Source organism: Rhincodon typus, chromosome 22, assembly GCF_021869965.1.
Source record: "Rhincodon typus isolate 14 chromosome 22, sRhiTyp1.1, whole genome shotgun sequence".
In the NCBI taxonomy this organism is placed as follows: Eukaryota; Metazoa; Chordata; class Chondrichthyes; order Orectolobiformes; family Rhincodontidae; genus Rhincodon; species Rhincodon typus.
This window is the reverse complement of record NC_063353.1, coordinates 10,987,905-11,012,998: the sequence shown is the minus strand read 5'-3', so window position 1 is coordinate 11,012,998 and position 25,094 is coordinate 10,987,905. Positions and strand designations below refer to the sequence as shown.

The following is a 25,094-nucleotide window of genomic DNA, read 5'->3' as shown; positions in this document are numbered from 1 at the left end:
AGGGAAAAAAGCAAACACGCAAAGCTGACACCAAGGTAGACATTTTTACACATGGAAGCAGCGGGCATGGCTTGGCGTACTAAACAGGTACTTGGATTTTCCTTTATCAAGGAAGAATCTTCTACCTAATATAAAGGGAAAATAGGGTTTGTCCAGGTAATTGGAAAGGCAAATGGCATATTGGCCTGGGAGTGTAGGTGGAAGGCAGTGTTGCTACAATTACATAGGGCTTTGCTGAGACACAGTTAAAATAATGGTCTGAATCCTTCCCCTCAAGGCATTAAAAGTACCAACATATCAATTTCCACATGTCGTTTCCAACACCAGCAGTAATGAGCAACATGGTTGGAGGATTAGATGAGAATCCTCTGCTCCCTCCAATTCAAACCAGTTAAAATCTTTTCAGAAATAAAACCAAAAGTACTCCAGAAACTCAGCAGGTCTGGACTTCTAAAATACACTTGAGAAGGTGCCACAAAATCAACTTGCTACCAAAGTTGATAAATGTGGAATAAAATGAGAAAGTAGAAGATGAAGATGACTAACAGTAAACTGTAGACGGTAGTGGTGAACAGTTGAAGGGAGAGATATTGTGAGATTCCCCAGGGGCTGACACTAGGATTAAATCCAGAAAGTGCTGGAGGAATTCAGTGAATGCTAAAGCGTTATATCAGACTCCAAGCATTAATTTTGTTTCTCTGTCCTCAGTTGCTGCCAGACCTGCTAACTTTCTCTAGCAGTTGTTGTTTCATTTCAGATCTGCAGTATCAGCAGTAGTTTATAGTAGGTACTAGGACCACACCCTTTCTTGATTGATATCAATGACCTAAGTATTGGGTTTATAGAGTACAATTTCAAAGCCTGGAAATATTGTGAATTGTAAGGAAGCAAGTGATAGACCTCAGGAGGAGGCAGTAGCCTCGCTGTATTCTCGCTGGATTGTTTATTCAGCAAACACATGTAATGTTCTAGGGACCTGGGTTCAAATCCTGCCATGGCAGATAGTGGAAATTGAATCTAATAAAAATCTGGAATGATGGTCTAATGGTGACCATGAAACCATTGCTGATTGTTAGGAAAAGCCCTTCTGGTTCACTAATGTCCTTTAGGGAAGGAAACTGCTGTCCTTACCTGGTCTGGCCTACATGTGACTCCAGACCCACAGCAATGTGGTTTACAGTTAACTGGGTAATAAATGCTGGCCTAGCCAGTGATGCCCATGTCCCATGAGCGAATGGAAGGAAGGACATAAGCTGGTGGAATGGGCATTCATGTGGAAGCCTTTTAATGCAGAAACTTGTGAAGCGATGCTTTTACCTTTTGGTAGGAAGAGAAAGGCAATATATAATAAAGGGAATGCAGGGACAGAGAGACCTGGTGGTAAGTGTGCACAATATTTGGCAGTGCAGGTTGAGAAAGTGGTTTGAAAAGCCAGATGGGATCCTTGTCTTAAATAAAGGTATAGAGTACAAAATCAACAAAGTAATGATGAGCTTCATTAAACACTGATTCAATCTGAATTGGAGTTATGGGCCAGTTCTGAGCACTGCAGTTTAGGACATGAACCATGAACATGGGAAGCAGATATACATCACTAACATACTATTGACAACAGCACTCCAAATAAAGAAAGTAGAGGATATTATGACAGTTTTTGAAGTCTGCCAGATTCTGCATGTAACAGCACCCCATCATCTCTAGAAGTCAGAAACCAGCAGAAACATTGAATCTGACAGATGAGTGCTGTGCTCAAATCAAGGAAACTACTTAAAATGTTAACTCTCCAAGTGTTGCAAGAAGTCCTGATTAAAGAATGGCCCAAAAGCATCAGGGATATACCTTTTGCTGTAATACTATATTGCACATGCAGAGATAAATTGACAGTCCAAGATGGGCATATTATACAAAGGATATAGTCATTATCCCCAAAGGAATTGAGAAGAGAGATGGTAAAGTGCATCTGTGCAAGCTACTGAGGAATCGAATCAAGTCTGAGGAAGGCAAGAGATGTGATGTATTGGTCAAATATAAGCAATAAAATCCATATCAGTGCCATGCCTGCAACGAGTACCAAGCTAAACAACCCAGGCTGTTGATGACATATGACCTTGTAGACAGACCATGGCTAAAACTGGGAGTAGACATCTTCACTATCTCAGAACTGACGATCTTGTTTTATAGGCTACTGTTCAGACTACTGGGAGGTGGACCAGTTGACTTCAATAACAACAGTGAGACTAGGGTGATGAGTGAAGAATTCAGCTGCTTTATAAAGGATATTAAAGTTTATCTCCACACCATCCCCAATAAAACAGAGAAGCTGAGGAGGCAGTGAATATCACCAAAGGAAACATTAAAAAATCGAGCGAATCAAACACAGATGTATACGAGATAACAAGGTGTAGAGCTGGATGAACACAGCAGGCCAAGCAGCATCAGAGGAGCAGGAAAGCTGACGTTTCAGGCCTGGACCCTTCTACAGCTTTCCTGCTCCTCTGATGCTGCTTGGGCTGCTGAGTTCATCCAGCTCTACACCTTGTTATCTCAGATTCTCCAGCATCTGCAGTTCCTACTATCACAGATGTATACGAGGCAGTTCTCAAGAGCAGAAGAAGCACACCTACTGAACACATAGAAAATAATCCAGTACAAAGACTAATGGTAACTTCTCATTTGACAGCAAAAAAAAGGCCCTGTAGCCAGAGCTGGAAACAGATGTGAGTGAAAAAAATTAAGGTGAAATTGCAGAAAGCCAAATTTCATTTTGACAAGACTGCCAAACTATTCCCAAGGCTGAGATCCAGGCAATGCTCTGACAAGATTCAGCCCAAGTGGCAACTTGGCACCTGTGTATGGTAGGCGCCATCTTGATTGTATGTGGAGGAGTTGACTGAGCAGATATAGCCCCACAATCGCAGGCAAATAAACACAACAGGAGAAATCATAAGATTTTAGCAAAGATCTGTAGCTCGGGTTGTGGGTGAGGTTCTTGACTTGCTCGCCGAGCTGGCTTGTTTTTGTTCAGACGTTTCATCACCATGCTGGGTGACATCATCAGTGCGGTGTCCGACGAAGCAATGTTGTTCTACTCCATTTGGAATTTATACTGTCCGGTCTGTTATGGCAAGCTGTGTCGTTTCTGGTTTTGTTCTGTATGGGTTTGTATATGGGGTCCAATTCTATAGGAGAAACTATTCCTCAACTTCTGTGACCAATCAGGAAGATGTGGGAACTCATTGCCTGCACTGGTCACACCTCAGCCATCAGACCCAAAGTTCCAGAGCAAACCCACAATGGAAATGGAACAGCGACAGGTACCATGGCAACAACGAATGACTCCCCAAGGAGGGAACGTCTCCCAGATGAACATTTAATGACCACATGCACCATCAAGAGACTGGCACAATTTTAAAACTGTTTTCAAAATGCACCTGTTGACTGAAGAAAGCAACAAATTGCTAATGCATGAGAACAGTTGTGCATGCTGGGTAATTTGGGTCACTCAAACTGATTATGCAAGCATTTTTTTGTTGTATTTTTTGGATGGTAGATAGTTGGGATAGAAATTCAACACTGTCCCTCCATGCTTGCCATAGTCACCTGGCCTCTACCAAGAGGCAATGGGGCAATCCACTGTGAGGCCAATCAAGCAAGGACAGAGTACAAACAATATGATACTAAATTGAACTCAGAAGAGTCAAGAACTTGAGACTGATTTGAGATGATTTGCAGAAGAAGCAACAGCAACATGAGAAACATCTTTTTCCATCCGAGTGGCGCGGATTTGGAAAGCACTGAGTCTGTGAATTTAAGCTGGCCTTCAGAACAGAATTTGATTGGTGCCTGCAGAAATGAAGTAATTGCAATGCTACAGGGAAAAAGGCTGGCCCTCGTAGAGAGCTAGAATAGATATAGAGGACTGAATGGCCTTGTTCTGTGCTGTCATTGTTCTAGGATAGTAGGTTTACAGAATTGGTTTTCTTTACAGTTTCTGGTAGTCCCAGAAGCACAACAATAGATACCAATAGGAAAAGGATGGACTTTATGGCCCCTCCAAGACTGATGTAACACTGATGTAAGGAGAGGCCTGAAGATACTGGTGCTGGCCACTGTGTCAGTTTTGGGACAGTGCTGCTGGAGCTGGCCATTTTGTGGGAGGTGACTCAGGTAAACTAGACAATTAGGCTTCGAAAGATATAATAGTCAGTTTACGACTGGGGCTCTTGCAGTTGGTCTTCTAGTTCCTGTTGCAACGAAATCAGATCAAATGCCTGGAGTTGGGCACCGATCGGAAGGCTGGGATTCCAGTCTTCCTGATTGGCCAACTGGCCTAGCTGGAGGTACAGCTGAGAAACATCGTTTAACGCGGTTCAACACCATCCTCTCCACCAGTCTCACCCCCAACTACCACAACTACCACTTGGCTCCTTTTTATTTCAATTCACGTATTCCAAAACAGCGCTTGAGTGGGAGACTTACTTCTGATGTACTTTCTCCAGTTTTTCACCTTATACCGGAGCTGGCTGTTCTTCTGAAGCTGAAAGATCTCTGATTCATTCTCCAATTGTGAGAGTGACTGTTTGCTGGGTTTCACTGACAGGAAAACCGTCTCCGTGCCAACTAATGCTCAGCCGCATAGAAAGCTTAGTTTTGATCAGTTTCCGTCTACAGGCAGCTATAGGCCCTGAACCAAATCCAGCACTTGTTTCCTGATTACTTGGTGAAAATTCAAGCCAAAGAGTGATGCTTAGCATTTAACACAATAATAACTCGAGGACAGTTCTTCATTACTGTAATCCAGTCTCCATAGTCTTGTGCATAATGTCTAATTAGAAGCAAGTCAAACACTGCGGCAGGAATTGAGAAGAATAATATAGCAGGTAATGGTTTTGATTTTGTGTTTGTGTTTGTGAATGAAGCTATTAATCATATTAACTTTGTGCATTTCTCTATCTGTATTTCTCATTGTAACACTATCTGAGCTGTGCAGCATGTCTGTGTTACTGCAGAATCTCTTTATACTGTACCTAACTAAGTCTTGCTTCATGTGTATGTTAATCGCAGGCTACTTTCTCTTTTATTAATCGAACAGACTCTATGTCTATATGTGTCTGTGTTGCATTTTCTCAGGCGTAGAAGTATTTTTGCTGTTCTTGCACTGCTCCCATCATGCCTTTGGACTGACTATCTTTTGGCCTTTGGTATTAACCCTTGGTAAGTTTATTTTAATAGCCTTCTTACCTAAAGCCTTGTGAGAAATGTTAAAACAGAAGCCTCTCAACCAGATGTTCTCTCTCAACTGTATTGTGAGAAGCTACTGGCTACAGTTTGTAGGATAGTTCAGACAGTTACTTGTGTTATATCCCACAGAGTGTGCGTGTTTGTTTTGTCATTTTGTGAGGGATGTGAGATTAGTTTTTAACTGGTTGGGCCCATTCCATGTTTGGAAGAATGCGAGGTGATCTTATTGAAACACGTACGCTCCTGAGGAGTCTGGAGAGGATGGATTCTGGGAGGATGTCTTCCCTTGGAGTAGAGACGAGAATTAGGGGAGGTACTTTTAATGTGGAAGTGCAGATTCTTTTTTTTTTCTCTCTGAGGGTCATTTGTCTGTGGAATTCTTTTCTCCTAAAGCAGTGGTGCATTGAATTTATTCAAAGTGGCGATTTTTGATTGACAAGAGAGTCAAGGGTCATGGGGAAAGTGGAGTTGACGCCACCACGATCTTATTGAATGTGACAGAACAGGCTCAGAAGTGCTGGCAGACGTACTCCAACTCTTTGCCCAAGTTCGTATGTCCAGGCTTTAGGGGAGGCAGTAACTTATTGGTAATGCCACTGGACTGACAGTCTCGAACCCCAGGCCAACGTTCTGGGGAGAGGAGTTAGGTTCCTACCACAGCAGGTGGTGAAATTTGAATTCAATAAAAGACTGGAATAGAGAGTAATCCAATTGTGACCTATTGAGACTGTAGACTATTGTGGAAAAAAAAACAGGTATTGGACTCACTAATGTCCTGTAAGGAAATCTGTCACCTTTACCTGATCTGGCCTACATGTGACTACAGACCCACAACAATGTGGTTGACTGTAACTGCCCTGTGGACGGTTAGGGATGGATAATAAGTGCTGGTCTAGCAGCAATGCTCACGCCCCATAAATAATAACAGATAGATAGGATTGACCAAGGGCAGAAGGAAAGAATTAGCTTACAGCAAAATTTGTACTTTATTGTGGAAAAATTAGACACGAATGAATGTCAAGCTGAAAGAGAAGTGACCAAACGGTTAATGTGTTAAGCAAGGTTTTAGGAAGGGCACTCCAGAGTGTAAGTCCCAGATGGATAAAGGTGTGGCTGCCAGAGTGGATGAAAGGCAGGGGATGCACGCTTTGCCAGCACTGGAGAATGTCAGGCTTTGTTAGGGTTGTAAGGCTTGTAGAATTTTCACAGAAAAACCGGGTGAGGCCTCAATAGGACTGAAATACGTGAATCAGTGGGGAATCAGAGAGCCGATGTGAAACACCAAGAACAAGCTGTTGAGTAAACAGGATGGTGTAGGCAGTAGAGTTAGGTTCTGAATTTAAATTTTAGCAATATTTAATAGTGTAACCACAGTTTATCATCAGTAATAGAATTTCAGTGGCTATGTATGTTACTCATTCTTAAACCGAAGCTCTTTAAAATTAGCCGCTATCTCTGTATCTGGGAATATGTTTATGTTGGGAAATTAGTAAAAGAGTTTGTCAAACCTACATTATAGGAAATATTGATAACCACATCATTGCATGAAAAGATGAATAACTAATTCAAGTATATTGAATTAGTGATCAATATGCCTACATTCAGATTTATTAACGCAAGTATTAATTGTAAGCATATTTGAAGATTTACTTGAGGTATATAAAATTACAAAGGTCCTGAATAGAGTGAATAAATATGACCTATTTCCCTTGGCATAGAGATCGATCATTAGAGGGTGTGGATTTAAAGTAATTGGTAGAAGGATGAGGAGGAGGAAATGCAGGATCCAACTGCAGGGTGGAGGCAGTCTGGAGCTTGGTGCTTGAAAGGCTAGTCAAAGCAGAAACTCTCATCCCACTTAAAACCACTAAATGGGCTGTACTTAGACGTGCCATAACCTCTAATGCTAGGGACCAGGAGCTAGAAAGTTGGATTGGGTTGGGCATTGGTTTTCAGCTGACAGACACAATGCACTCTGGCTTCCTGTGTCGTGAATTTGCAAAGTTTCTACATCCACTATGAATCAACATAATCAGGTTTATTGCCACTTAACACTGCTACTTTATAAGATACCCCAGTAAGGCAATATACAAGAACCATATGATATATCAATAATCTGCCAATAAAATAAACATTACTGACACACTTCTTCTACAGTATACATTAACTCAAGCCTACATTTCAGTAGTAGCAATAGTAATGAATGTAGCCATATCCTAAAATATACTAGTCATTATATAACTATACTAATTGTATACTATAGTAATATAATATAGTATACATTGTACAATACTATAAATAGTGTACAGTATATTCTATATATAGTATACATTATACCAGATGATTGTATACATTATGCAATACTGTATATAGTATACATTATACTCTTGTAAAATGTAAATACTAATACTGTTCACATGTTCAATATGTTAAATCACAATCATGAGTAATGAATATACCAATGTGCTGATAGTATAAGATTGAATAACTGAAGCACGTGTAATTTGTTAGATACAGTACCACTACATTGGACACATTGGTGACACAAAATGTTCTTACACAGAGTACAGCTCCCTCCTGTGAATGGTATATTTACCCTTGTGTTTGCCTCAATGTCCAGCCATTCTGTAAGCAGATCCTTTTCATTGTGTTTGCTCCATTTTACTGTATGTTTACCAATATTTTGTGTCAGTTACTCCCAACCTGCATGGATTCTGTCCAAGCTCTAAATCCATTGCGATTCTCCCTTCATTGGAATGAGATGTGTGCTTATCAAATATCAGGTTAGTAACATGGAAATGTCTCAGAAGAGAGAGGGTTAAGAAATCTTATTTTACCATAAGTTATATTCAAGCGTAGATGATTATTTAGAGTCTTTTGGCACAATGACTTCCAAATTATGTTCAGGTGTGCTGTCATTTACATCGAGCACGTTTCATAAAGTTTAATAGTGAAGGTAGAAACAGATGGGCATCTTTCTAATCAGATGTTCTTTACTTACAGGAATAAATATGCACTGAAGAAGAGGAAGTTGGCCAAGTATGTTCAGTGCTTTTGTGATGAACTTGAAACTGATCAGAAACAGTTCTATTCTAAGCGTTAGACATTGAAGTAGTAGTATTGTTAGCATGATGTGTATCTATCCTATGTTATGACCCAGGCTTGCTTCTTTGCATAGCTCCAACATTGCTGTGGGAGAATAGAGCTTTTGTAAATTCTAGATAGACCTACAAGGATCTTCAGGTACAGAAAAATGCAACACTGCAGTCTTATAAAGTAGATGTTTCCAGTACATTGTTATTGTGTGTAAGAAGAAAGTGATACTCGTGCATTCCTAAGACTAAGAATACTCTTGGATGTGATCTCCATCAGGCTCCTGATTTTATAAAGTTCAGGTCTCTACGTACAACTTTTCTTCAACCCAATTATGGAGAAGCACAGGCGTTCTGGGGAATGCACTAGTCTTTCTCAGAGTCTCTATTTAAAACCAAGGCCAATCTTTGTACAAATCAAATCAAAATGTCGATCAGGAATCATGGCCTGCAACATGGTACTGAGATTGTTTTCCTGACCATACCACATCCCCTTAACAATCATTCCAGTCAATCTTGCAGGTTTCAAATATGACTTCTTACAATATTGTCCTCAAATGACACATCGCAGAATTTCTCACTGAATAATTGTACAAAGGCATAGATGAAGGTTGTTTTTAGTTCATTTATCCATATTTTAAGGTCTGCCTGTAACCACCCACACATTCCTGAGGCAAGAGGACAGTCAGCAACCACTCTCATAATGTACTGCACAAAGGATTCAATTGCCTGTATGTATGGTCTTTGGTTTTTAGCCACTCCTTTACTCATGAGAAACCTCACTCAATCAGTGAACCTGAAGAGGCATTGCAGAGCCAAGCGCATCACAAATCCTTCTTCCTCTTTGAAGGTTGCATTCATTGTACTGTAATAGTGAGCCCTAAAGGGTGAAATCATTTTAAATGTTCCGGCAAATTAACTTCATACTGATGAGTCAAAACAAAACTTATTTTCATTTTAATAACTTCCAGTAAGTCAGCACTGAGTATTTACACTGATCAAAACTGATGAGTTAGTGAAAAATGTATTGGGACACCACAGGCAGCTGTGATTATTTTTAGCTAGTTAGACCGAGCAATAGTTTTTTGTTTAATTTAAACTGCTTCTTTCTCAGCACTGTAGAATATTGATTGCATTTTTCTTCAATTATTGATCTCTGTCTCTTTGCCCTTTCATAAAAGGCAGTCATCCTGCTCATGAGTGATTGCTAATGTGACTCTGAGAGTTGCAAGTTGTTAATTTTTGTTTGCGCTTATTTCTTTTCTGTGGCGATGCACACTGCTTCCCAGAATTACTCAACTGAAATTGCTGGTCAGGTACATCAAAAATCATGACCTTGGCATTAACAGCCCTCTCGTTAAGATTTAAAACATTTAGAAATAAATTAGCACGTCATCCCCGTGAGGTGCCAAATAAGCAGTTCATATTTTTAAAAAGGGTGCAATTGTCAGGGCAATGTGGTCGTGTTTAATTGGTGGTGAACATATAAACTGTCTCAGGGAATGGAGCCAACCAAACTGAGAATGTGAAATTACTGCAGCCTGTTTAACATATTTTAAAACAAAAATCGCTAGCAACATAAAACAGGTCAACCCATTTTACACTGCTTCACATTTTACCCACTGACTCTCATCTGATTGCTTCTGGACGCAACCTTTAAAACGTGGAATCTTGCAAATGGTAAATGCTGTGTTCATGAGGAAATTTGATCTTGCCAGTGATTTAACAGAGCTAATGCAACAGGTCCCAGATGCACCCAAACCAGTTACTGTACACTTTCAAATGTGCATCTAAATGTAACTACTCAATGTTACAAGTGTAACTTCAAACAGTCCTTTCTACAGGCTAGGAATGAATTAAATAGGTGTGAGTATGACCTGGATAATTTTGAAATAATGGAAGTTAGTCTCTTGACTAAAGTTCTAATAATGTCATCAAAAGTGAGTAAACCTCACTGCCATAGGCAAGGCCTCTTGACAATACCTTCCACTATTATAGAAGTGAATTTATCTTTAACGTGAATTCATTCTTTTTTTCAATACCAATGCACAAGTTAAATTAATGGACATTTTTTGTTCAATTCCCTTAGCCCTGTTCAGCTGGACGATTTTGAATTATATCTCAAGGACATGGGTAGAGACTCTGATTACAAATTCTCTCTGCAGTTTGAGGTAAGGTACTCCTTTACCTAATGAGGCAGTTACTGAAATATTTGCTCCTCCTTTTCCTTACTTGTGCATGTTTACAGTAAATTCACCATAGCCTGAGAGTACTATAGAGCCGTTGTCTCCAAGAGACAAAGGTCACTGGTGATGAGTTTAACCTAAGGGTCACCTCACCTCAACCAAGGGATAACTTCATGGTAACCTTAGCCAGCATGGGAATTGAACTCTTGTTATTGATGTCACTCTGTGTCACAATCCAGCTGTCCAGCCAACTGAGCTAACCACTCGGATAGCAGGCAAACAACTATTACCATATGTTTGTGCCACTCAATGCCTGGTCAAATAGGCAGTACCTAAGAATAGGTTATGATTCACCCTCACTGATTTATTTTAAATTTTTCCTTCTTCCCTCTTCTACAACCACCAGCCCCAATGGGAAGGTCTCTTGTTTCTGTTCAGTTCTGTTCTGCAGCAATTCACCAGCAAACCAGCATCAAATTGGTACTTATCTATAAATTGATGTTAATGGCAGCACATTTCCTGAGAGGTCAGCTGATCCACCTCTGCTATTAACAAGCCTTTTTCAAATTAGATTACAATTCTTTTTTACATTCAACAAACCCGTTTGTCCATGTGTTTTTACTTGTGCTTTCTCATTATTGTGCAGATCATGTCTTTCCACAAACTCATTATCATTCTGGTTTTCATTGTCAGGATCTCAAGCTTGTGGGTCAGGATATTCCCCATGATGCAGCTGAACTGCCAGTAAATCGATGTAAAAATCGTTACACTAATATCCTGCCGTGTGAGTATTTACAGAGTCATACTGTACTGCATTCATCAAATAATCCTCATTTCTCCACTGTCTGGAAGTGTAATTCCTGTGAAATGTGGGACAGCTTTAAATTAAATGCACTGCAGCTTTTAAAGCAAGTTGCTTTTATATTAAACTCCCAAAGGCCTGTTTCTGCTCCTAATGGTTCATACGTTCAATGGATTTACAAATGATCTGAGCGACACGTGTTGGAAGCACTTATCTTTTCTACCATATGGACTTCTGTAATATGATGTATTGACATAATTTACTGGAAAATGTTGAAAACTGCACGTATAGATTGACGCTTTACTATTTATTTATACATTGAAGCAGGTAGTTCACCTTAACATGCCACGACCAATCCCACTTTACTGAACCAGTCAGTTCCCCTGTTCAACTTGCTAACAGTACTGCAATATTAATCCATATGTTCTCACTGACCCATTGGAAGATCTACTCTACCCGCTTGAGGGGAGCTCCGCTGAAGTGGCCCAAAGGTATCGCTGCTGCATGTTAGCCATCCTGCAACACCTAATCCACACAAAGTGCTGTCATGACCCGGTTGGAAACATTGTGCTCAGAAACAAGCCCCACTGTTCCACATAAGCCTCGACAAATGCGCATTAATATAATTAAGGCACAAAATCCAATTTTACCTGGCTGACTGCAGTTCAAAGATCAAACTTAATACAGACCAGGTTTCATTTTGAGTAGGAAAATTAACTTTATTGTAGACACCTCTACTTTAACAAAATGATGTGGACTGGGATGGACAAAGTGGGAAGTCATTTCACCTGACAAAGGAGCAGTGCTCCGAAAACTTGTGAATTTAAATATACCCGTTGGACTATAACCTGGCGTCGCGTGACTTCCAACTTTAACAAAATGACAAAGATGAGTTATTAATTACTATTACCACCATTTAACTGAAGCTCCACCTCTTCCTACCCAAACACCCACTTATTTATGATTGACACAGAAGGCAGAAAGTTTGGCATAAAACTGTGAATGGGGATATAGTCAGTGAAAAGCTATTCCATATCCCAAGTCTGGACACACAGTTGAACGAGCAGCTCTCATAATTCACATGTTGCTTATTGTTGATGCCATGATGCAAAGTGCTCCAAGGCACATTTTATTCTCCCTTTTTAAAAACCGTGTCCATTTTTATCTATTTTCAGTTCACAGTCCAAAATAAAAGGTGTGATCTTTACGGACACAGTAACATGATGAAAATAGCTAGCATTAAATTAGAGAGGCCCACTTTGCACTTTTCAATATACAACCACTAATGGGCTGCACAATGGCTCAGTGGTTAGCACAGCTGCCTCACAAAACCAGGAACCTGGATTCCATCCTCGGGTGACTGTCTGTGTGGAGTTAGCACATCCTCGCTGTGTCTGCATTGGTTTCCTCCCACACTCCAAAGATGTGCAGGTTAGATAGGTTAGCCGTGGGAAATGCAGAGTTACAGAAATGGGGTAGGGCTAAGTGGGATTCTTTTTGGACGGTCACTGTAGACTCAATAGGTCGAATGGCCTGCTTCCACACTGTAGAGATTCTATGGTGAAATGTAATAAATCAGGCATAGATTTCAGGCAGGAGAGTAGAACATGAACATGGAAAATGAAGGTCAGTGAATGGCAGGGAGGGACAAGGGCAAAAGGAGGCACCAAGCAGCAGGAATGAGAAAGAGTATTATATAGACATAGAACTACTGCAGAATTCTAACGTGCAGAAGGATCCAGGTATTCTGGAATTTTAAGGCACTGAAGAATGCTAAAGGGTTTAAGCTTGACACTATTTTTACGTGGGTCTAAGTACAATGCCAATGGAGTTAATGTCATTGAGCTTCATGCTCCCTGAATGTCCATTCACATATGAACATGGCCCTTCCTTATAAGCAATGAGACCTCGTGGATGATTGCATTGACTTAGTGTTCTTGACAGAACATGGTTAAGAGGTGCTAACTCTTCCCCATAACTAAAGCTCCTCTAGCAGATATGCTTTCCATCACTTGCCCTTCCTAGACCATCCCACAATATAGCTGTCACTAAATGTCACATCCTTCTGACTCCCTGTTTCTCTGACATCTCTTTTAAACATTTTACCTTTTTTTCGCCCATTCATCTCTCACTTCAATCCTCTTTTTCCCTGATGGCTGTTGGCGCTAATTTTCCACCCCGGCTTTCTCACTGAGGTATCACTGCTTTCCTCCCTCTGCCTCTGCATGCAATAACTTCTCAAGCTCAGTCATTCCAACTTCCAGCTCGATTTAAGGGTGTTCTGCTCATCGAGCTCACTGCCATCTTGTCCTCCCCTCTACGTAAACCTGCCCAACTCGCATTCACACAATCCTCTCGATGTTGCCATCCCATGTGACTTTGCTACTTACAAGCAAAGGAATGTCTATGACTGATCTGTCTCCTTGTCTTGCTGTTCACCCATATTTCCCAGTTTCCTTTCCTGTGCCTGTCCCCTTCTCCAAATTCACCTCCAATTTCACTTACGACTGACTAGCCTTTAACCCACAACAGCCAGGTGGGTGCTGTTGGGGTAGTGGTTAAATCACTGGACTAGTAATCCAGAGGCCCAGGCTAACTCCCCACCTACACTCACCTTTACTGGCTCCATCCCCGCCTCTTCGACCTGTTTGTTTCCTCTCCACCTATCTTCTCCTCTATCCCCCTCTCTCCCTATTTATTTCAGAACCCCCTTCCCCTCCCCCATTTCTGATGAAGGGCCTAGGCCCGAAACGTCAGCCTTCCTGCTCCTATGATGCTGCTTGGCCTGCTGTGTTCATCCAGCCCCGCACCTTGTTGTCCCGTATCTCTGCCTGTCTGCCCCTATTCCTCGCTTATTTTCCTGTCCAGATGTCCTAGGAGAGGGAGCGCATCAATACTATCGATGCCTTTAGAAAGAGGTGGGCACCACAGAGGATACAGCGCTTTATCTCCCCTTCCAATTCCATTTTGATTTAGCCCTTCCCAGTCTATGTGGAAAGTCTTCTTGGCGCTTGGGAACCCTGCAGCCCAATGTTATCAATGTGGATTTCACAAGTTTCAAAATCTCCCCTCCCCCTACCGCATCCCAAAACCAGTCCAGCTCGTCCCTGCCTCCCTAACCTGTTCTTCCTCCCACCTATCCCCTCCTCCCACCTCAAGCCGCACCTCCATCTCCTACCGACCAACCTCATCCCGCCCCCTTGACCTGTCCGTCCTCCCTGGACTGACCTATCCCCTTCCTAACTCCCTACCTACACTCACCTTTACTGGCTCCATCCCCGCCTCTTCGACCTGTTTGTTTCCTCTCCACCTATCCTCTCCTCTATCCCTCTTCTATCCGCCTCCCACTCTCTCCCTATTTATTTCAAAACCCCCTTCCCCTCCCCCTTTTCTGATGAAGGGTCTAGGCCCGAAACGTCAGCCTTTCTGCTCCTGTGATGCTGCTTGGCCTGCTGTGTTCATCCAGCCCTGCACCTTGTTGTCTCTGATACTCTGGGAAGATGGCTTCAGATCTCACCACAGTATCTGGTGGAATTTAAATCTACTTAATAAATCTGCAATTGAAAGTGAGTTTAGTGGGTGACTGTGAAAAGATTTGAAGCCATCAGATGACAAATGTAATTCAGAGAAGGAAATCTGCCATCTTTACCAGGGTTACAATAACTATACTTTAAAATTATTATCATTAGTTCCAAATTTTCTTCCTGTCGCCGTAATCTCCTCTAATGCTAACACATCTCCGAAATATCTGCATTCGTCTAACCTGGCCTTTTGAGCATCAATAATTTTAATCACACTGTTGTTGGTATCTAGGCCTTAGGCTGTCAAAGCTGTAAGCTCTGGAAGCTCTTTCCCTGAACCTTTCCATCTCGCTGTCTCCTTAAAGGTGTTCTTTAAAACTGATCTCTTTGATCATCCACCGTCACATGTCCTTGGAGAATGTCTGCTGACATCCCAAAAAAGCTCTGTCACCTGTACAAAATCCACGTACCTCTGTCACCGATGTCATTCTGTCCCATTTGATCAGATTTATTGTTCTTATTTGGATGCCACCATTTCTTTTGCTGGCAGGGTGTCTCTCAAAATGTGCATGCACGGAACTTTCTACAACGTGTATCTTTCAGAGACACGGTCAAGTCTTTATGCATAACTCAGGGTCACATCTTATTTTGTAACTTTAATTGGGATGCACCCTGGGATGTTCCATTATATTTATATAGAATCATGAATGTAAGTAATTGGCAGTGGAGGAGAAGTAGGATTGTGAGCACACCATTCAGATAAAACTGGTATAGTACTGGATGTAGACAGTGGAGAGAGGAGAGGTCACAGCTAACAGGGACAGTGAATGAACAGAATAAAAACAAAGTACAGCGAGTGAGATCAGGTATAATAGCTCAGTGAATATGATTCTGGGGTGACCAGAACAGCTATTTCCAGTCCTGTGTATTCATCTCCAGTAAGTCCTCAATTAAAGGTCCCATAGCAACCAAGGCTAATACTGTAGTCACAGTAGGGGCTTCCTTATCATAAAGAAAAACAAAGAATTAATACTTTCTTAGAAGCTGGGTTGTTAAGTCTACTCAAGGCTGAGATAAACTGATTTTAGATCAAAGGGACATAGGTGGAATTGAGGATTATGATATTAACAATGATCTCCTTGACTGGCAGAGCAGACTTGATGGGTTGAATGGCCTACGTTTTATGGTTTGTTTTGTTCTACCTTCTAAGTTAAAATATTTTACATCATTTAATTTCTCCACTGGTAAACAAAATAACTTTTAAAATAAGTTGACATTAGCTACTTTAAAATTTTCTTTCACATTTTTGAAGTATCTCCTTCTCCATCAGTGATCCTCCTGCCTGATATGGCTTCTCTGCACTGCCAGGATCTCCTCATTCCTTCACCCTCCAGTTATAAATTTTTCCTCCCTCTATGATCTCTGACGTGCGGCTTCTTCTTCATGCCCCAACTCGCCCTCTTGCTGGTTCGTTCTCCTGGTCATGCATTCCCTCCCAAGGTCTAGATGCAGTCTGAAGCTGGAACTTCTAACCAGTGGCATTCATACTTCTATAAAATAGAAGTGCTGGCTCTTTGAAAGTACATGTGTTTTTAAATGCTCCCCATTTGCGAGTTCCTTCTCCTGAATGTTTACTGTGAGTTAGGGCACTGGAGAAGAGCAGGAACAGCTTTGAAAGTCACTTTTAAGAAAAATGTGGATTGTAAAAAGCTGCAGTAGTGCTGAACCATTGGGACATGCATTTCCATTACATGGAGTTTGAGCTTTAAATTGAATCTGGATCTTGAATAGGGACATAAATGCAGCAGAGGGATATGGTGAAAGGTCAGAAGTGGGGAGTGGCCACAACTTGGGGAAACAGTCTGCAACTCAAAGATCAAGAAGGCCATGCAGGAGGCAACGTTAAGATTAATCTCAAACATATCAGCAAGGAGCAAAAGTAGGCTACTCTGCCCCTCGAGCTGCTCTCCCAGTCACTAATATCACAGTTGATGTGATTATGAATCCCATAACTTTCTACAAAATTGCAGGTCCGATCCAATTACCGACACTAAAGTGAAACACTAAATGGGCCAACTTCATACTACATTAAGGCTTCGTTTAAATGGTCATCTATTCAGAGCTCCTGACCTTCACTGTAAGAATACCCTAAGCTGAAAAGCCAGTGCAGTCAGAATGCTATATTTTGTTTGATGAAGAGGACATTGGCAACCAAAAAAAAAGTCCCTTTGTCTTTCTGTAAAAGTAAATTGCCAAGAAGAGTTGACTGTTAATGAGGGTCCAGTTTCTGACATCCTAGTCTGCACAGTTGCATTTCAAAAAAATACCTGTCTCTTGGCATTCAGCATTTGTTATTATCCCTACAACAGCAACCTAAATGGAGCAAATATTCCTATCAATTTTGGCATTCATTAGGCTGAGATATGCAATAAGTACACTTTAACGTGTTACCATTCCTTTCAAATATGGTTGTGACACTGGAGATTACTTAACATAAAGATGTGTAATGTCTTCATTGGATGCCACTGTCTTGACAGATGACTTCAGCCGGGTGAAATTAAGATCTCTGCACAGTGAAGAGGGCTTGGACTACATCAATGCTAACTACATCCCTGTAAGTAATTGGTGTGGTACAGAAGTCTTTAATCATTCTTTTCTGGTCTCAGTGGGTTCAGTTAGAGAGAACTTAGTTCATTAAGGTGTTGCTGACTTGACATTCCATGCCTTCCCCTATAAGAGACAGAGCCTCACCCTGTTTTGCAAAGTTTGATGTACCATGGGCAGCACAGTGCCTCAGTGGTTAGTACTGTTGTCTGACTAATGCCAGGGACCCAGGTTCAATTCCAGCCTCCAGTGACTGTCTGGGTGGAGCTTGCATGTTCTCCCCATGTCTGTGTGGGTTTTCTCCCACATTCCAAAGATGTTAGGTGGATTGACCATACTAAATTACCTGCAGTGATCAGAGATGTGAAGGTTAGGTGGATTAGCCATGGGAAATACAGGGTTACAGGGATAGAGTAGGGGTTGACTCTGGGTGGGATACTCTTCAGGGTGTCAGTGTGGACTTGTAAGACCAAATGGCCTGTTTCCACATCATAGGGATTCTCTGATTGTAGGATGCCGGCTCAGTATTTTTGGAGCAGATTACAAACAAGTCATCCTCACAGTTACTGTAAATGCTTTGTAACTTAATGCCCATTTGGTATGTTTTATATACATAAATTGTTTGATTATCCTTTAACAGTTTCAGTGTAGTAAAGTATTGGAATTAATTTTTAAACATGAGCTGAATCATTCACCTATCTGATTGAGGATTGAGGCCAAAGTGTTCAATTCAGCTGCTTACTTCTCCAAATTTGACTTGTCAACTGATGTACGTTACAATACAGATTTTCAGACAGAAGTCCTTATCACGTTATATGATCGATTCCTCATTCTATGGGACTAGTTTTGCAACTTAATTCCACTCTTTAAAATGACTTGAATGCCAATTTCTCTTGCTTTCTTTAAGTTCCTCCTTCTCTTCCTCCTGACTAGCTGAAGGCTCTTTGTTGGGATTTGATGCTGTCACTCTCAGGTGCAATCCAGTAGCCACTTGCCCTGTGAGCGCCTTCATAAGTGTCATTAGGCTAACGTAACCATAACCTCCCCAAAATCCGAACATTTGTGTCCAACAGGAATTGGAGGATTATGATCAAGAGTACAGATAGAACATAGAACATTACAGCGCAGTACAGGCCCTTCAGCCCTCGATGTTGCGCCGACTTGTGAAACCAATCTGAAGCCCATCTAACCTAAACTATTCCATTATCATCCATATGTTTATCCAATGACAGCTGATTTTATTTTCTCCTTGTCAGAAGAGCACTACGATCAAGTGTAATGGTTCTGTAATAACTCAGTTACTATTCGTTAACTCGAAAAGGAGAAACCTTTGGACATTTTTGTTTGGTCATGGTGATGAACTAACTTGCAATAACCAAGGATCTGGGCAGCAGATACATGGGAATACCTACCATCTGCAAGATCCCCTCCAAGCCCCTCACCCCTGTGACTTGGAAATATATTGCCATTCCTTCACTGTCCCTAAGGGCATCGTGGGTCAACCTACAGCACGTGGACTGCAGTGGTTCCAGAAGGCGGCTCACCATCGCTTTTGCGAGGGCAACCGGGGATGGGTAATTAAATGGTGGCCAGTCAGCAAACCTTGTCCTAGGCGTAGAAATAAAATCTTAGAGGGGTCATTCTGAAGTGGGAGAGTGAAGAGAGGCTACCTCTCCTGTAGCAAGGCTGTGTATAATAGATTCTATCTGACAGATGAGTTTAACCAGGAGAAATGGATACTTCTGAGATGAGCAGCTAAAAGACTGCTTGAAGTACAGAGAATGGAAGGTTCTGCTGACTGTTGGGGAGGTGGGGGGTACTGTAGAATGGATAACATATACAATGTTTCAGGATCCTCATAATGGCCATACTTTTGATCTTTAGCATTGTTACGCATAGTTTTTGGACTAGAGGAAAACTGTGATTTAATTTTCCACAGGGGTTTAACTGTGCACGTGAATACATTGCAACGCAAGGACCCTTGCCAGAGACAAGAAATGATTTTTGGAAAATGATAATGCAGCAGAAGTCATGTATCATCGTTATGCTTACACAGTGTACTGAGAGGAGACGGGCAAGTAACTGTTAAATAAACTAACATCAACCATAGTTTTAATGGTCTGGTCCACTTACAATCATCATTCTCGCCACCAAAATTGATGTAAAACATTTACTGCTACCCTGTCTTTATAATAGTTACACATTGTCAGTTCATACTACCAATTCTAGATACTAACCTATGTAGTCCGCAGTTGCTGAAATATTGACTTCTTAATCACCCTCCACAGGGAGTTGGTGAGGAGAGGCTCTGCCCTTGGTATTTTATCTCTGGCTAACTCTTGCTCACCCATTATTGATGTCCTAGCTGGCCTATGTTGGTTGATTACTCTGATGCTTGAAGTTTTAAATGTTCATCTTTAAACGGTGCAGCACGGTGGCTGTGATTAGCACTGCTGCGTCACAGCGCCAGGGACCCAGGTTCAATCCCAGCCTCAGGTGACTGTGTGGAATTTGCACATTGTGTCTGCATGGGTTTCCTCCAGGTTCCTCTCAGTCCAAAGATGTGCAGGTTAGGTGGATTGGCCATGTAAAATTGCCCATAGTGTTCAGGGATACGTATATTAGATGGATTACAAGGGGATGGGTCTGGGTGGGATGCTCCGAGGGTCGGTGTGGACTTGTTGGGCCAAAGGGCCTGTTTCCACCCTGTAGGGATTCTATTCTACTCTATTCTAAATCCCTCCACAAATTGAGTATTTATAAATTTACGATAACTCACAAACCTATCTAGAAACAATAGATGGCCCACCTTGAGCTATGCAAGGTAACAGAATACCTACACGTCAACTCCACTTTCGCAATTTATCCTGTATCTGTTAATGGCCAAAAAATGTATTGATCTCAACTATGAATGCATCCATTGATGGAGCATTCACAGGCAGTGGGGAAGAGCATTCTGAAGATTCACAACCCTTTAACTGAAGAAGTAGTTTCTTCTTATCCCATTCCTAAATGGTTCCTTCTGGTTTTAGAACCTTCAGGCAGGGAAATAGAAACTAAACTGGCTGAAAGTTTTCAATGTTTCAATGCAAACTCGTCATTCTTCTAAACTCCAGAGACTATAAGCTCCATTCTATTCAATCTCTTACCTCAGTAATCAATCTAGTGGACCTGCTTGAAAATAACTAAGTCCTTCCTTAGGTAAAGAGACCACAACCCACAGGTTACTGCAGATGTGGGTTTAACACAGCCATGACAGTAAGATTCTGAAACAGATTGTTATACTCCAGTCTTTTGCAGTAAAGGATTAAATGCCATTTTGGCAAGCAAATTACATACATGAATGAAAAAATTGATAAAGGATTGATCTTATTTGCAGGTAAAATGTGACCATTATTGGCCTTTTAATGAACAGCCTGTTGGTTACGGAGACATCACTGTTGAAATGGTCTTTGAATCAGAGCACTCAGATCAGTCCGAGGAGACTCAGTCTGAATGGATCATCAGGGAGTTCAACGTCAGCTATGTAAGTTGTTCAGCTTTGACTTTCATGTAAATCCTTTCTTCTGTCAGTATGATGGTGATATTAGATTCAAATAAACGGTTATTCACCCCCTTCCAAGGAAAATGGTCACAATGTTATTAAAGTAGGAGTGGAGCTGATATTATACTCTTTGAAACTTGATTTGTGCCACATTAGCTCAAATTAGCAAAGACAGCAGCGGGAGCATTTCATTGGCCTCAGTGCCCTTAGGTTAGATAGAATTGATGTTTTACCCCAGCAAGCATAAACACCACAATTAAGAAAATGAGGAGATTACTGATAGATTAATATAGCTTTGAGAAAAGAAATATAGAGAGGCTACAAGATGGTGTGTCCAAACCAGATTTGTATCACTGGATGACAGCTTTTTCATGCTGAGTGACCACTGATTAGCAGAGTCCAAAAGTGCTCCTGTGGAACTCAGGCCCTGGCTCAGCAGCTTTTCTGGTTATAATTATTTTATATTGCAATTCCAGTTACCTAATTGTGCATCGAGGCCATGGGTCTAAAATCACTATTCATGCTTAATTTTACTCCCTCATCTATATTTTTTAACTAAATTAATTAAAAATACCTGCTAGCAGCTCCATCACCACTTTTTCCCCTTCGATGCTCCCCTATGATGGGGAATGACTCCAATGACAGATCTGGTGCTAGTTCCATTCAGTTTGAGGGGAGTCCGCTTTTTCAAATGCATTGGTTGATCAGATGTCCAAGCAAATGTGGATACAATCCTGTGAAAAATGATCTACACAAGTGATGAAACAATTTGTAGTTGTTGCAGGGTGCAAGACATTTTTTCACCTCATCTTTGACTGTAAAATATTCACCAAGCTTATGACATCTTTCATCTTAAAACCTCACATCCAATTATGGAATAGTCACCGAACAAGTTCCATTTTTTAGCTGCTTCAAGAATTCCAGCCCCCTTCCTCAGATATTCCGTATTTCTACATTGGCTCCTCATTCTCCCTCATTTTTTGATGACTAGACAGTGACATGCTTTAGGTTAGGTTTTATTGTCACATGTTACAGTACGAGAAAATTTTTTAATAATGGCACCATTTTAGGTACAAAGTAGTAAAAGAAACAGTTAAAATTTTGAGCATTACCTTCACAGAATAAATAGAAAAATAAAGAAGAAGGTAATAGTTAACATTAGAGTCCTTCTTAGTTTAAAGTAGAAACAATAAGGAATTAAGTTAAGTTTGAGTCCTCAGCTGCGTGTTCTTGATGCCGCTGCCCCAAATGCTGGGGGGTCAGTCTGACCACTCGCTCCTCCTGCATTGGGCTGTGATGCCGTCACTGCTGAAGCTGCCATCTCCCTGATCTCCCCCTGCTGCCTCCAGGACCCACTTGCAAGCCACGTGGCGCCGAGAGACTGCCACGTGCCCCTTCCCTGAGACTGGGAAGAAATCCCAAGAGAAAAAGGGAAAAAAAGCAAACAAGAAGGAACAGATGGAGCAGACAAGCTCTGGCTAAAGCGTCCTACTCCACCGACACCTCCGATGATTTTTTTTTTCTCATTGTGCATTCTAAAGGAGAACTTTGTTATATTCATTCTTGATGTGGGTATTGACTGCCCATCTAGTTAGATGTAGACCAGATCAGGTAAGAACGGCAGGTTTCCTTCCCTAAAGGGAATTAATGAACCAGATGGGTTTTACAATAACTGACAGTAGTTACAATGTTGGCATTATGCAAGCTTTCTATTGAATGTCACCATCTGCCATGGGGTGGGATTCAAACCCATTAGTCTGTGGCTCTGGATTACTAGTCTGGTGACTTTATCACTGTGTTACCACTTCCCCAGTATTACATTAAGTGAATAGTCTATTTCTGCTCTCTCCCAAGGTTAGGATGAAAAATAAAGCCAGTGATTCCTGGATGGTAGATGGTTACTCTGAACTCAACATAATCTGCTTCAGTTTAATTTGTGCAGTTTATCGTAATAGATTTCCTCCTATGTTTCCTCTTCACAGGCAGATGAAAGTCAGAGAGTAATTCACTATAATTACATGGCATGGCCAGATCATGGTGTGCCCGGTGCCAATGCAACAGAGAGCATCTTACAGTTTGTACAGCTGGTCAGGCAAGAGACAATGGAGAGACCAGGCCCAATAGTTGTGCACTGCAGGTGAGTCCATTTAACTGGCACCTTATGAAACAGCAAAAATTATACCTCAAATACCCAAGTTTACTGTATTATTTTGTGCAATTATTAGATTTTTAAAATTTATTTACCTCAATGTAAATACACTTGTTCAACCGAAATATCAAGTTGATTCAATTTGGAGTCAATTTCTCCTCAAATACTGCAATCTAGCACAATGTCCAAGTAGTGAATTGAGGGTGTGAGTGAAAAGGCTCTCTGCCGGTAAGTTTTATTTGAGGCAAAATTGCATTAAGTGATTTATGATGTAAATAAAGTGTAACAGTGATGTGTATAGCCCATGCATTATTTAATGTGTGTTTTTACATGGTTCTTTGATTAGCCGGAATAGAACAAAGAACAATACAGCACAGGATCAGACCCTTTGGCCCTCCAAGCCTGCGCTGACCCATTTTGCCCTTCCATATTAAAACTGTCTTCACTTACAGGATCTGTAAGCCTCTATTCCCTTCCTATTCATGTATTCGTCCAGGTCCTTCTTGAATGCTGCTATTGTGTCTGTTTCTACCACCACCTCTGGCAGCGCGTTCCAGGCATTTATCACTGTGAAAAATGTGCCTTGCGCACCTCCTTTAAAACTTACCCCTACTGCACCTTGAACCTGTGTCCCCTAGTAATTGACCCCTCCATGCAGGGAAAAAGCCCTCATACTTTCCATTCTATGCATGCCATTCACAATCTTATAAACTTCTATCAGGTCGCCCCTCAACCTTGTGCATTCCAACGAAAACCAACCCAGTCTATCCAACCTCTGTTCCTAGCTAAAATCCCCCATATCAAGCAACATCCTGGTAAACCTTTTCTATACCCTCTCCAAAGCATCTACATTCTTCCGGTAGTATAGTGACCAGAACTGTAGACAATATTCCAAGTGTGGCTTAACTCAAGTTCTATAAGGCTACAGCACAACTTGCCTATCCTTCTACTCAATGCTCCTTCCAATGACAGCAAGCATGCCATAAGCATTTTTTACTACCTTATCTACCTGCACTGCCACCTTCAGCGATCTATGGGCCTACACAAACAGATATTTGACTAAATTGGCACACTCCTGGTCCCATAGGTGCCAGATAGTAAAAAGTTTATTGTATAATAAAATGGTCTTATTTATGCTTCAGTGTTGGTTCAATGGAAGAAACACATCTAAGATTCAAAAGTGGCATGCATTACTACTTCAAGCAATTGTTCCAATTTTCTCTCTCAATTTTTCTTTACCATTTTTTCTTAAAATTTAGAGGGGCAAATGGATTGGACTCATCCAAATTAAATTGAAACGGAATTACATTTCACATTTATTTAATTTAACTTTGAACCCCTCCCCTCCCCCTCGATTACTTTTCTTCCAATGCAGATTGGCTGCATTCTGAGTAGTGAGTCGGGGATAAACTAAATTATTCAAGTCAGCAAAAGAAATTCCATGCACGATTCAAAGCAGAACTGGGAGTTGTCCCAGTATCCTATTCAATATTCATTCCTCAGACAATATTATAAAGAATCAATTAACAGTCCATTTATTCATTTACTATCTGTATGATTGTGTTGCATCTAATTTAGTTATTTCTTTATATACACAATAATAATGATTAGAATTCAATGCTTGAGGCATTGAAGAGGAAGTGAAATATACAAAAATGCATGTATCCTTTCTTTGAATCAGAGATAGTAGGAACTGCAGATGCTGGAGAATCCGAGACAACAAGGTGCAGAGCTGGATGAACACAGCAGGCCAAGCAGCATCATAGGAGCAGAAAGGCTGACGTTTCGGGCCTAGGCCCTTCATCAGAAATGGGGGAGGGGAAGGGGGTTCTGAAATAAATAGGGAGAGAGGGGGAGGCGGATAGAAGATGGATAGAGGAGAGGATAGGTGGAGAGGAAACAAACAGGTCGAAGAGGCGGGGATGGAGCCAGTAAAGGTGAGTGTAGGTGGGGAG

The 25,094-nt window shown here is 41.2% G+C and overlaps 1 protein-coding gene across 1 annotated transcript in view; it reads left to right on the top strand.

Moving 5' to 3' along the window:
- Positions 1-25,094, top strand: part of ptpro (protein tyrosine phosphatase receptor type O) — a 160,337-nt gene that overhangs the window by 125,477 nt on the left and 9,766 nt on the right. The window contains exons 17-24 of the mRNA XM_020510969.2: positions 5,131-5,214; positions 8,245-8,280; positions 10,423-10,504; positions 11,213-11,303; positions 17,380-17,456; positions 19,386-19,520; positions 20,826-20,972; positions 22,973-23,127. Of these exons, the coding sequence (XP_020366558.1) occupies positions 5,131-5,214; positions 8,245-8,280; positions 10,423-10,504; positions 11,213-11,303; positions 17,380-17,456; positions 19,386-19,520; positions 20,826-20,972; positions 22,973-23,127 (807 nt within the window). The remainder of the gene's footprint in view (positions 1-5,130; positions 5,215-8,244; positions 8,281-10,422; positions 10,505-11,212; positions 11,304-17,379; positions 17,457-19,385; positions 19,521-20,825; positions 20,973-22,972; positions 23,128-25,094) is intronic.